The sequence below is a fragment of the Dendrobates tinctorius genome, unplaced genomic scaffold (assembly GCF_039654945.1).
Source record: "Dendrobates tinctorius isolate UK_male_01 unplaced genomic scaffold, ASM3965494v1 ptg000214l, whole genome shotgun sequence".
Taxonomy (NCBI): domain Eukaryota; kingdom Metazoa; phylum Chordata; class Amphibia; order Anura; family Dendrobatidae; genus Dendrobates; species Dendrobates tinctorius.
In genome coordinates this window covers 647,131-659,865 of record NW_027361881.1, presented here as the reverse complement: position 1 = coordinate 659,865, position 12,735 = coordinate 647,131, and the positions used below count along the sequence as shown (strand labels likewise).

At 46.4% G+C, this 12,735-nt stretch overlaps 1 protein-coding gene across 1 annotated transcript in view; it reads right to left on the bottom strand.

Moving 5' to 3' along the window:
• The window catches only part of LOC141058674 (uncharacterized), a 48,850-nt gene that overhangs the window by 18,457 nt on the left and 17,658 nt on the right, over positions 1-12,735 (bottom strand). The window contains exons 3-8 of the mRNA XM_073554859.1: positions 6,628-6,749; positions 5,432-5,500; positions 5,205-5,318; positions 3,601-3,716; positions 3,468-3,523; positions 3,286-3,338 (exon numbers count right to left, since the gene is read on the bottom strand). Of these exons, the coding sequence (XP_073410960.1) occupies positions 3,286-3,338; positions 3,468-3,523; positions 3,601-3,716; positions 5,205-5,318; positions 5,432-5,500; positions 6,628-6,749 (530 nt within the window). The remainder of the gene's footprint in view (positions 1-3,285; positions 3,339-3,467; positions 3,524-3,600; positions 3,717-5,204; positions 5,319-5,431; positions 5,501-6,627; positions 6,750-12,735) is intronic.

The following is a 12,735-nucleotide window of genomic DNA, read 5'->3' as shown; positions in this document are numbered from 1 at the left end:
GGCAATTTAGCCCCCGGGACTAACTTGATAGCGCAGTCAAAGGGTCTATGTGGCGGTAACGTCTCGGCCTCGCTTTCAGAGAACACATCTTCGAATTCTTTCAGGTACTCCGGAATACCTTCCAGCCCGACAGATGACACAGATACAGATTTAACAGGTTCAACCAATAGTGCAGACTTATCACATAACATCGAATCATTAAACCCCCACTGAACAATCTCCCCCGTTTTCCAGTTAATGACTGGGTTATGGCGTTGGAACCAGGGCATGCCCAACACCAACCCTGCTGGTAGATTGTCCAGAACCAAACAACTTAAGTTTTCCACATGAGTAGCGCCCACTCTGAGCGAAAACAAGTCAGACATAAAGAGAATTCCCTCCTTAGTGAGGGGGGAGGAATCAATGGCCATCACCTTGATCGGAACCTTAAGTATAACTGTCCCTATCTTGCAGTGTGTGACCAATTGGGAGTCAGAGATTGATGGATGACCCGCAGTCCACGAAAGCTGTAGAGGGAAAACAACAATCGTCCATTAGCAGTTCCACATGAAGCAACACCTTAGAAAACGAGGAAAAGGGTACCTGAGGGTCTGAGTAGTCTCCCCGCTGACTACCCAGACCTAGTCGTTTCCCGCCGACCGGGTTGAGGATGGACAATCAGGACACTCCCTTTTCCAATGTCCCGTTTTACCGCAGTAGAAGCATAACTGCTTTTCTCTCCGGCATTGTCTCTCCTTTTCCTTCAGGGAGAGAGCCCCTACGTTCATGGGCACAGAAACAGTCTCTTTTCCACTAGGGAACAATGGAGTCTCCGCCTGCATTACCCCCCTGGCCCGCAGCCTGCGGTCCATCCGGACAGCCTGGGTCATTGCGTCCTCGAGTGAGTTAGGTGGGGGATGTAATGCCAAGGCATCCTGCAGCTGCTCGGACAAGCCTCTGCGAAAGAGTCCTCGGAGTGCGTCGTCGTCCCAAGAGACCTCTGCGGCCCAGCGGCGGAATTCTGTACAAAACCACTCAGCCGAGTGTTTCCCCTGACAGACACTCATCACCATGTCCTCTGCCAATCGCACTCGGTCCGGCTCATCATATATGTGCCCGAGGGCCTCAAAAAACGCATTCACAGACACTTTCTCAGGGGCAGTAGGAGGAAGGGAGAAAGCCCAAGCTTGTGGGGACCCTCTTAATAGAGACATAATGACCCCAATCTTCTGACTTTCATCCCCAGAGGAACGTGGCCTCAAGCTAAAGAAGAGTTTGCACCCCTCCATGAAGACCCTGAACTCCTTTTTTGGTCCCAGAAAAGAAGTCAGGCAGTTTAACAGGTGGTTCTGGGGACACCAAAACAACATCACTCGCCCCAGCCCCCGGAGACCCAGCAGCTAAAGCCCCCCGCACTGTTTCAGAAACCTGCTGCTGAGAACGAGCCAGAGCTTGCTGCTCCAGAGATAAACCCTGAAACATCTGACTCAGATTTTTCATTTGCTCAGCAAGAGATTGTATAGAATCCATATTTTTCAGCAGAAAAAAAACAAAAAAAAAAACTTAACGGTCAGTTATAATGTCACGGTCCTGTCAGCGCCGGCGTGCAGTCACTGTGGAGCAAGGACTCACCCACACTGCAGAGGGGCCTGGGGTCAGACACAGCCAGATAGTTCAAGCAAACAGGACCTGGAGATTCGAGAAGCTAAAGTCAGTGAGCAGTGAAGGACCTACGGTCATGTGACCGCAAAGGGGCGGGGTTTAACGTCCTGCTGTCAGAGACCAGCAAAATACTATAGAGGAATACTCAAAGTCAGACAAACCGGGTCATACACAGAGATAGCAGTAAAGTACCAGGGATGAGACAGAACGGATAGTCGGGGACAGGCAGTGGTCAAAGCCAAACAGACATAGAAGGTACCAAGCAGAATCCAACAAGCAGTATCCAGAGAACAGGCCGAGTCGTACACAGAGTATCAGATAAACCAGAACACAGCACAAACACACTCAGGGGTCACCACACAATGCCAAGGGCGAAAGTATAACTGACGGCGATGGGAGCGTCCTGAGGCTATAAGAAGCCTCCCCCAGAACCAGGCAGAGGCCACAATCATAAGCCCGAGGTGTGTAGGTAAGCCTGCACTGGGATCACAACCTTTAACCCCAGAAATGCCAGTCATCAGCACTGGTTCCAGACATTAACCCCACATGTGCGAGTCAAACCCGCACTGAGATCATGACAACCATATGACATTCTCCCAATACTCTTCTGGATAATCCAAATGCTCTCTGGCAAACTTCAGATGGGCCCGGACATGTACCGGCTTAAGCAGGGGGACACGTCTGGCACTGCAGGATCTGAGTCCCTGGTGGTATAGTGTGTTACTGATGGTAGCCTTTGTTACGGTGGTCCCAGCTCTATGCAGGTCATTCACTAGGTCCCCCGTGTGGTTCTGGGATTTTTTCTCACCGTTCTTGTGATCATTTTGACCCCACGGGGTGAGATCTTCCGTGGAGCCCCAGATGGAGGGAGCTCATCAGTGGTCTTGTATGTCTTCCATTTTCTTATTATTGCTCCCACAGTTGATTTCATCACACCAAGTTGCTTGCCTATTGCAGATTCAGTCTTCCCAGCCTGGTGCAGGGCTACAATTTTGTTTCTGGTGTCCTTCGACAGCTCTTTGGTCTTCACCATAGTGGAGTTTGGAGTGTGACTGTGTGAGGTTGAGGACAGGTGTCTTTTATACTGATAACAAGGTCACACAGGCGCCATTACTACAGGTAACGAGTGGAGGACAGAGGAGCCTCTTAAAGAAGAAGATACAGGTCTGTGAGAGCCAGAAATCTTGCATGTTTTTAGGTGACCAAATACTTATTTTCCACCATATTTTGCAAAATAAATCTTACCAGATCAGACAAGGTGATTTCCTGGATTTGTTTTCTCATTTTAACTCTCATAGTTGAGGTCTACCTATGATGTCAATTACAGGCCTCTCTCATCTTTTTAAGTTGGAGAACTTGTACAATTGGTGGCTGACTAAATACATTTTCCCCCACTGTGTATCAGTCTGGTGTCCGGAGTGTTTGTCTCACAGAGATTGTCTACACTGGATGGAATTGGAACAAACCCTCAGGTGTGAGCAGGGCTAGGTATGGACGGGTTGTCAGCAGCCTCAGGATGTGAAAAAGAAAGGCAAAGCTCATTCTCAGCTTTATCTACATGCCCGGAGACTCCTGCAACATGAATGTAATCAGAGAGGAGCAGTGGCGGTGTCGGGGTCTCTATGATCGGAGACCATTACTTACTGTCTTGTGCTCTTGTGAAAGCTGACGATATTCAGGTGTATGGACGTCCCATCCTAGAGAACAGAGGAACAACTGCTAAAAGTGCCAGAAATCTGCTGTACCTGCTGCCAGCACGTTTATTACGTGTTCTCCAATTTTGGGGGTTCACTTGACAAAGGGACATGGCTATATATAGCACTCACCTCAAAATGCATCAAAAACATGACGTATCTGTGGAAATCTGACCAGTTCCTCACGCCTGCAGGAGAGGAGAAGCAAGATCACATGGTCTGCACTGTGCTCTATGCATAGATGTGCAGAGGATGGTGAACCTACCGTAGGCATGGCTGCGGATCCCACTCAAGGACATCTGGCGCTCTTCGTCACCACTGATCGCCACCTCAGCTTGGAGGGTTCCCCACTGCTCATAGCGGTAGCTCTCCTCTTTAGATCTACAATGATGCAACAAATAAGATGATGAAAGTGACCGTAGCTGCACGATTCTTGTCACCTCCCCTCGCTGCGCTCCTTCTAGCCACCTCCCCCTCGCTGCGCTCCTTCTAGCCACCTCCCCCTCGCTGCGCTCCTTCTAGCCACCTATCCCTCGATGTGCTCCTGCACATCACCTCCCTCGCTGCGCTCCTTCTACTCATCTCCCCCTCGCTGCGCTCCTTCTACCCACCTATCCCTCGATGTGCTCCTGCACATCACCTCCCTCGCTGCGCTCCTTCTACCCATTCCCCTCGCTGCGCTCCTTCTACCTACCTCCTCCTCGATGCACTCCTTCAGATCACCGTCCGACGCTGCACTCCTCACCCCCCCCGCTGTGCTCCTTCTCACCACCTCCCTTTACTCTGCTTCTCACCACCTCCCCCTCGTCGCACTCCTTCTAAACACCTCCTTCTCACAACCTACCCCTGGCTGCGCTCCTTCTAATCACCTTCCCCTCCCTGCCTCCCCCTTACTGCGTTACTTCTAACCGCCACCTCGCTGCCTCCCCTCGTAGCACTCCATCTAACCACTTACTCTTCGTTGTCTCTCTGTTGTAGACCTCCCTCTCACCACCTCCACCCCGCTGCGCTCTTCACCACCTCCCCCTTGCAGATTTCATTCTAACCCAATCTCCCCTCACTCCCTACTCCTTGCTGTGCTCCTTCTCACTACCTTCCTTTTGCGATCCTTCTCATCACCTACACCTCACTGAAAGACTTCTCATGACCTCCCTCCCGCTGTGATCCTTCTCACCACCTCTCCCAGATGCGCTCCTTCTCTCCACCTCCTCCTTGCTGTGCTCCTTCTAACTACCTCCCAGTAGCTGCACTCCTTTTCACCACTTCCCCCACACTGTGCTCCTTCTAACCACCTTCCCTAGTCCTAGCTACCTCCCCTTTCTGCACTTCTAAGAACCTCCCCCTAACAGCACACCTTCTAACCACCTCCCCTGTGCTGTCTCCACCTCGCTGTACTTCTACACACCTCCCACTCACAGCAATCTTAACCATTTACCACTCGCTGCCTCCACTTCCCCTTCACTGTGCTCCTTCTCATCACCTCCCCATCGCTGTGCCCCTTCTCTTCACCTCCCCCTCACTGTGATCCTTCTAACCATTTCCCCCTCACTTTGATCCTTCTCACCACCTCCCCTGCACTTTCACCCCTTTAACTATTTCCCCCTTGCTGTAACCCTTCTCACCACCTGCCACTTGCTGTGATCCTTCTAACCACCTTCTCCTCACTGCCTCCCCATTGCTGCCTCCCCATCGTTGCGTTCCATCTAACCACTTCCCCCTCATTGCCTCCCCTCGGAGCGCTCCTTCTAACTACCTCCCCCGTGTTGTCTCCTTCTCACTGCACTCCTTCTCACCACCTCCCCCTCACTGCGCTCCTTCTCACTACTGGCCCCTCAATGCCCACCTTCTAGCATCCTCCTTGCTTCTTACTTTTTTACTATGGCTAAAAATTCCTTGGTCAGTGGCTCCATGGCCATTGCATCTGCAGCCGTACTGGGATGAAAGTCGTAATCAAAGTCAAAAACGTCTGTGGTGTTTGTCCAGCTGTGAATGAGACACAAAGTGAGTGAATGTGACATTTGCAATAAATTGGGGATATGCTGAGATTAGTATTTCACCAGAGTATGTCCCACTGTTAAGACAAACACTTCACGTACATCATTGTGAATCGTACGTGGACGTTCTTGCCATTGTCTTCACTGTCACTGTGTCGGAATGGCCCCTTCCTAAAAATCAGATGATGAAAGAGAAAGTATATTATACTTACTGTGGCTTCATTATTAATATCAGAGTGCGTGGTCAGCAGTCATGTTTTTTCATAAGCGGGGGTCAACAGTCATCTCATTATCAGAGGTTGAGGTCAGCAGCCATCTTATCAAAGGGTGAGGTCAGCAGTCATCTCATTATCAGAGGGTGAGGTCAGCAGTCATCTTATCAAAGGGTGAGGTCAGCAGTCATCTCATTATCAGAAGGTGAGGTCAGCAGTCATCTCATTATCAGAGGGTGAGGTCAGCAGTCATCTCATTATCAGAGGGTAGGGTCAACAGTTATCTCATTATCGAAGGGTGGATTCTGCAGTCATCTTATTATCAGAGGGTGAAGTCAGCAGTCATCATATTATTAGAGGGCGGGGTCAGCAGTCATCTCATTATTAGAAGGTCAAAAGTCTCATTATCAGAGGGTGAGGTCAACAGTAATCTCATTATCGGAGGGTGGATTCAGCAGTCATTTCATTATCAAAGAGTGAGGTCAACAGTCATCTCATTATCAGAGGGTAGGGTCAACAGTTATCTCATTATCGGAGGGTGGATTCTGCAGTCATCTTATTATCAGAGGGTGAAGTCAGCAGTCATCATATTATTAGAGGGCGGGGTCAGCAGTCATCTCATTATTAGAAGGTGCAGTCAAAAGTAATTTCATAATCAGAGGGTCGGGGTAAAATTCATCTCATTATAACAGAGTGGGGTCAGCAGTCATCTTATTATTAGAAGGTGAGGTCAAAAGTAATTTAATTATTAGAGGTTGGGGTCAGCAGTCATCTCGTTATCATTAAAGGGCGAAGTCAACAGTCATTTCATTATCAGAGAGTGGGATTATCTCATTATTATTAGGGCCAGAGTCAGCAGTTATCTCGTTAGCATTAGAGGCGGAGTCAGCAGTCATATCATTCTCATTAGGGGCGGAGTCAGAAGTTATCTCGTTAGCATTAGAGGTGGAGTCAGTAGTGATCTCATTCTCATTAGGGGCAGAGTCAGCAGTTATCGCGTTAGCATTAGGGACGGAGTCAGCAGTTATCTTAGTATTAGGGGCAGAGTCAATAGTTATCTCATTATCATTAGGGGCAGTCATCTACCTTAAGGGACCATTGAAAGTAATCCTCCACGTTTGGAACGGCTGTACACACGTCATAGTGAGACCCTCGGCGCACCAGCTGTTCGCCTTAGTAGACATGATGGTGACGGGGTGTTCAGGATGCTACAGAGAAACAGTGGTAAATATACATGGAATGAATCACCATCTACTCACCACCCTGGGGCCCAGATCTATAGAGAATGGGCCAGGAGCAACATTTCTAGAAATCTCAGAATAAATATGAACAAGTATTATAAATAAGAAATGCTAAACTACAATACCAAAAATGCAATATCCACTTAATAACGTTACTTGGTGCCTACATCTCTGCCAGGACATTCAGTTTTTAAACTATTCCACAACATTCCTAAAAAATCTCCCATACACTGTCCACAAAATACAGTCATATACCTCCCACATAATACAGCCATATACCTCCCACATAATACAGCCGTATACCTCCCACATAATACAGCCGTATACCTCCCACATAATACAGCCTTATACCTCCCACATAATACAGCCATATACCTCCCACATAATACAGCCGTATACCTCCCACATAATACAGCCTTATACCTCCCACATAATACAGCCTTATACCTCCCACATAATACAGCCTTATACCTCCCACATAATACAGCCTTATACCTCCCACATAATACAGCCGTATACCTCCCACATAATACAGCCTTATACCTCCCACATAATACAGCCATATACCTCCCACATAATACAGCCGTATACCTCCCACATAATACAGCCTTATACCTCCCACATAATACAGCCTTATACCTCCCACATAATACAGCCGTATACCTCCCACATAATACAGCCTTATACCTCCCACATAATACAGCCTTATACCTCCCACATAATACAGCCGTATACCTCCCACATAATACAGCCTTATACCTCCCACATAATACAGCCTTATACCTCCCACATAATACAGCCTTATACCTCCCACATAATACAGCCATATACCTCCCACATAATACAGCCTTATACCTCCCACTTAATACAGCCATATACCTCCCACATAATACAGCCTTATACCTCCCACATAATACAGCCTTATACCTCCCACATAATACAGCCGTATACCTCCCACATAATACAGCCTTATACCTCCCACATAATACAGCCATATACCTCCCACATAATACAGCCGTATACCTCCCACATAATACAGCCTTTTACCTCCCACATAATAAGCCTTTTACCTCCCACATAATACAGCCTTACACCTCCCACATAATACAGCCTTACACCTCCCACATAATACAGCCTTACACCTCCCACATAATACAGCCTTATACCTCCCACATAATACAGCCTTATACCTCCCACATAATACAGCCGTATACCTCCCACATAATACAGCCGTATACCTCCCACATAATACAGCCTTATACCTCCCACATAATACAGCCTTATACCTCCCACATAATACAGCCTTATACCTCCCACATAATACAGCCTTATACCTCCCACATAATACAGCCGTATACCTCCCACATAATACAGCCGTATACCTCCCACATAATAAGCCTTTTACCTCCCACATAATACAGCCGTATACCTCCCACATAATACAGCCTTATACCTCCCACATAATACAGCCTTATACCTCCCACATAATACAGCCTTATACCTCCCACATAATACAGCCGTATACCTCCCACATAATACAGCCTTATACCTCCCACATAATACAGCCTTATACCTCCCACATAATACAGCCTTATACCTCCCACATAATACAGCCATATACCTCCCACATAATACAGCCTTATACCTCCCACATAATACAGCCTTATACCTCCCACATAATACAGCCATATACCTCCCACATAATACAGCCTTATACCTCCCACATAATACAGCCATATACCTCCCACATAATACAGCCATATACCTCCCACATAATACAGCCTTATACCTCCCACATAATACAGCCATATACCTCCCACATAATACAGCCTTATACCTCCCACATAATACAGCCGTATACCTCCCACATAATACAGCCTTATACCTCCCACGTAATACAGCCTTATACCTCCCACGTAATACAGCCTTATACCTCCCACGTAATACAGCCGTATACCTCCCACGTAATACAGCCTTTTACCTCCCACGTAATACAGCCGTATACCTCCCACGTAATACAGCCGTATACCTCCCACGTAATACAGCCGTATACCTCCCACGTAATACAGCCTTATACCTCCCACGTAATACAGCCATATACCTCCCACGTAATACAGCCATATACCTCCCACATAATACAGCCTTTTACCTCCCACATAATACAGCCGTATACCTCCCACATAATACAGCCGTATACCTCCCACATAATACAGCCTTATACCTTCCACATAATACAGCCATATACCTCCCACATAATACAGCTATACCTCCCACATAATACAGCCTTATACCTCCCACATAATACAGCCTTATACCTCCCACATAATACAGCCTTATACCTCCCACATAATACAGCCTTATACCTCCCACATAATACAGCCATATACCTCCCACATAATACAGCCTTATACCTCCCACATAATACAGCCTTATACCTCCCACATAATACAGCCATATACCTCCCACATAATACAGCCTTATACCTCCCACATAATACAGCCATATACCTCCCACATAATACAGCCTTATACCTCCCACATAATACAGCCTTATACCTCCCACATAATACAGCCGTATACCTCCCACATAATACAGCCGTATACCTCCCACATAATACAGCCTTATACCTCCCACATAATACAGCCTTATACCTCCCACATAATACAGCCTTATACCTCCCACATAATACAGCCATATACCTCCCACATAATACAGCCTTATACCTCCCACATAATACAGCCTTATACCTCCCACATAATACAGCCATATACCTCCCACATAATACAGCCTTATACCTCCCACATAATACAGCCTTATACCTCCCACATAATACAGCCGTATACCTCCCACATAATACAGCCGTATACCTCCCACATAATACAGCCTTATACCTCCCACATAATACAGCCGTATACCTCCCACATAATACAGCCGTATGCCTCCCACATAATACAGCATTATACCTCCCACATAATACAGCCTTATACCTCCCACATAATACAGCCGTATACCTCCCACATAATACAGCCTTATACCTCCCACATAATACAGCCGTATACCTCCCACATAATACAGCCTTATACCTCCCACATAATACAGCCTTATACCTCCCACATAATACAGCCTTATACCTCCCACATAATACAGCCTTATACCTCCCACATAATACAGCCTTATACCTCCCACATAATACAGCCATATACCTCCCACATAATACAGCCTTATACCTCCCACATAATACAGCCTTATACCTCCCACATAATACAGCCATATACCTCCCACATAATACAGCCGTATACCTCCCACATAATACAGCCTTATACCTCCCACATAATACAGCCTTATACCTCCCACATAATACAGCCGTATACCTCCCACATAATACAGCCGTATACCTCCCACATAATACAGCCTTATACCTCCCACATAATACAGCCTTATACCTCCCACATAATACAGCCGTATACCTCCCACATAATACAGCCGTATACCTCCCACATAATACAGCCTTATACCTCCCACATAATACAGCCGTATACCTCCCACATAATACAGCCTTATACCTCCCACATAATACAGCCTTATACCTCCCACATAATACAGCCTTATACCTCCCACATAATACAGCCTTATACCTCCCACATAATACAGCCTTATACCTCCCACATAATACAGCCATATACCTCCCACATAATACAGCCTTATACCTCCCACATAATACAGCCTTATACCTCCCACATAATACAGCCGTATACCTCCCACATAATACAGCCGTATACCTCCCACATAATACAGCCTTATACCTCCCACATAATACAGCCTTATACCTCCCACATAATACAGCCGTATACCTCCCACATAATACAGCCGTATACCTCCCACATAATACAGCCTTATACCTCCCACATAATACAGCCTTATACCTCCCACATAATACAGCCGTATACCTCCCACATAATACAGCCGTATACCTCCCACATAATACAGCCTTATACCTCCCACATAATACAGCCTTATACCTCCCACATAATACAGCCGTATACCTCCCACATAATACAGCCGTATACCTCCCACATAATACAGCCTTATACCTCCCACATAATACAGCCGTATACCTCCCACATAATAAGCCTTATACCTCCCACATAATACAGCCTTATACCTCCCACATAATACAGCCTTATACCTCCCACATAATACAGCCTTATACCTCCCACATAATACAGCCTTATACCTCCCACATAATACAGCCGTATACCTCCCACATAATACAGCCTTATACCTCCCACATAATACAGCCGTATACCTCCCACATAATACAGCCTTATACCTCCCACATAATACAGCCTTATACCTCCCACATAATACAGCATTATACCTCCCACATAATACAGCATTATACCTCCCACATAATACAGCCTTATACCTCCCACATAATACAGCCTTATACCTCCCACATAATACAGCCTTATACCTCCCACATAATACAGCCTTATACCTCCCACATAATACAGCCTTATACCTCCCACATAATACAGCCGTATACCTCCCACATAATACAGCCGTATGCCTCCCACATAATACAGCATTATACCTCCCACATAATACAGCCTTATACCTCCCACATAATACAGCCGTATACCTCCCACATAATACAGCCTTATACCTCCCACATAATACAGCCGTATACCTCCCACATAATACAGCCGTATACCTCCCACATAATACAGCCTTATACCTCCCACATAATACAGCCTTATACCTCCCACATAATACAGCCTTATACCTCCCACATAATACAGCCTTATACCTCCCACATAATACAGCCATATACCTCCCACATAATACAGCCTTATACCTCCCACATAATACAGCCTTATACCTCCCACATAATACAGCCGTATACCTCCCACATAATACAGCCGTATACCTCCCACATAATACAGCCTTATACCTCCCACATAATACAGCCTTATACCTCCCACATAATACAGCCGTATACCTCCCACATAATACAGCCGTATACCTCCCACATAATACAGCCTTATACCTCCCACATAATACAGCCGTATACCTCCCACATAATACAGCCGTATACCTCCCACATAATACAGCCTTATACCTCCCACATAATACAGCCGTATACCTCCCACATAATACAGCCTTATACCTCCCACATAATACAGCCTTATACCTCCCACATAATACAGCCTTATACCTCCCACATAATACAGCCTTATACCTCCCACATAATACAGCCTTATACCTCCCACATAATACAGCCATATACCTCCCACATAATACAGCCTTATACCTCCCACATAATACAGCCTTATACCTCCCACATAATACAGCCGTATACCTCCCACATAATACAGCCGTATACCTCCCACATAATACAGCCTTATACCTCCCACATAATACAGCCTTATACCTCCCACATAATACAGCCGTATACCTCCCACATAATACAGCCGTATACCTCCCACATAATACAGCCTTATACCTCCCACATAATACAGCCTTATACCTCCCACATAATACAGCCGTATACCTCCCACATAATACAGCCGTATACCTCCCACATAATACAGCCTTATACCTCCCACATAATACAGCCTTATACCTCCCACATAATACAGCCGTATACCTCCCACATAATACAGCCGTATACCTCCCACATAATACAGCCTTATACCTCCCACATAATACAGCCGTATACCTCCCACATAATACAGCCGTATACCTCCCACATAATAAGCCTTATACCTCCCACATAATACAGCCGTATACCTCCCACATAATACAGCCGTATACCTCCCACATAATACAGCCTTATACCTCCCACATAATACAGCCTTATACCTCCCACATAATACAGCCGTATACCTCCCACATAATAAGCCTTATACCTCCCACATAATACAGCCTTATACCTCCCACATAATACAGC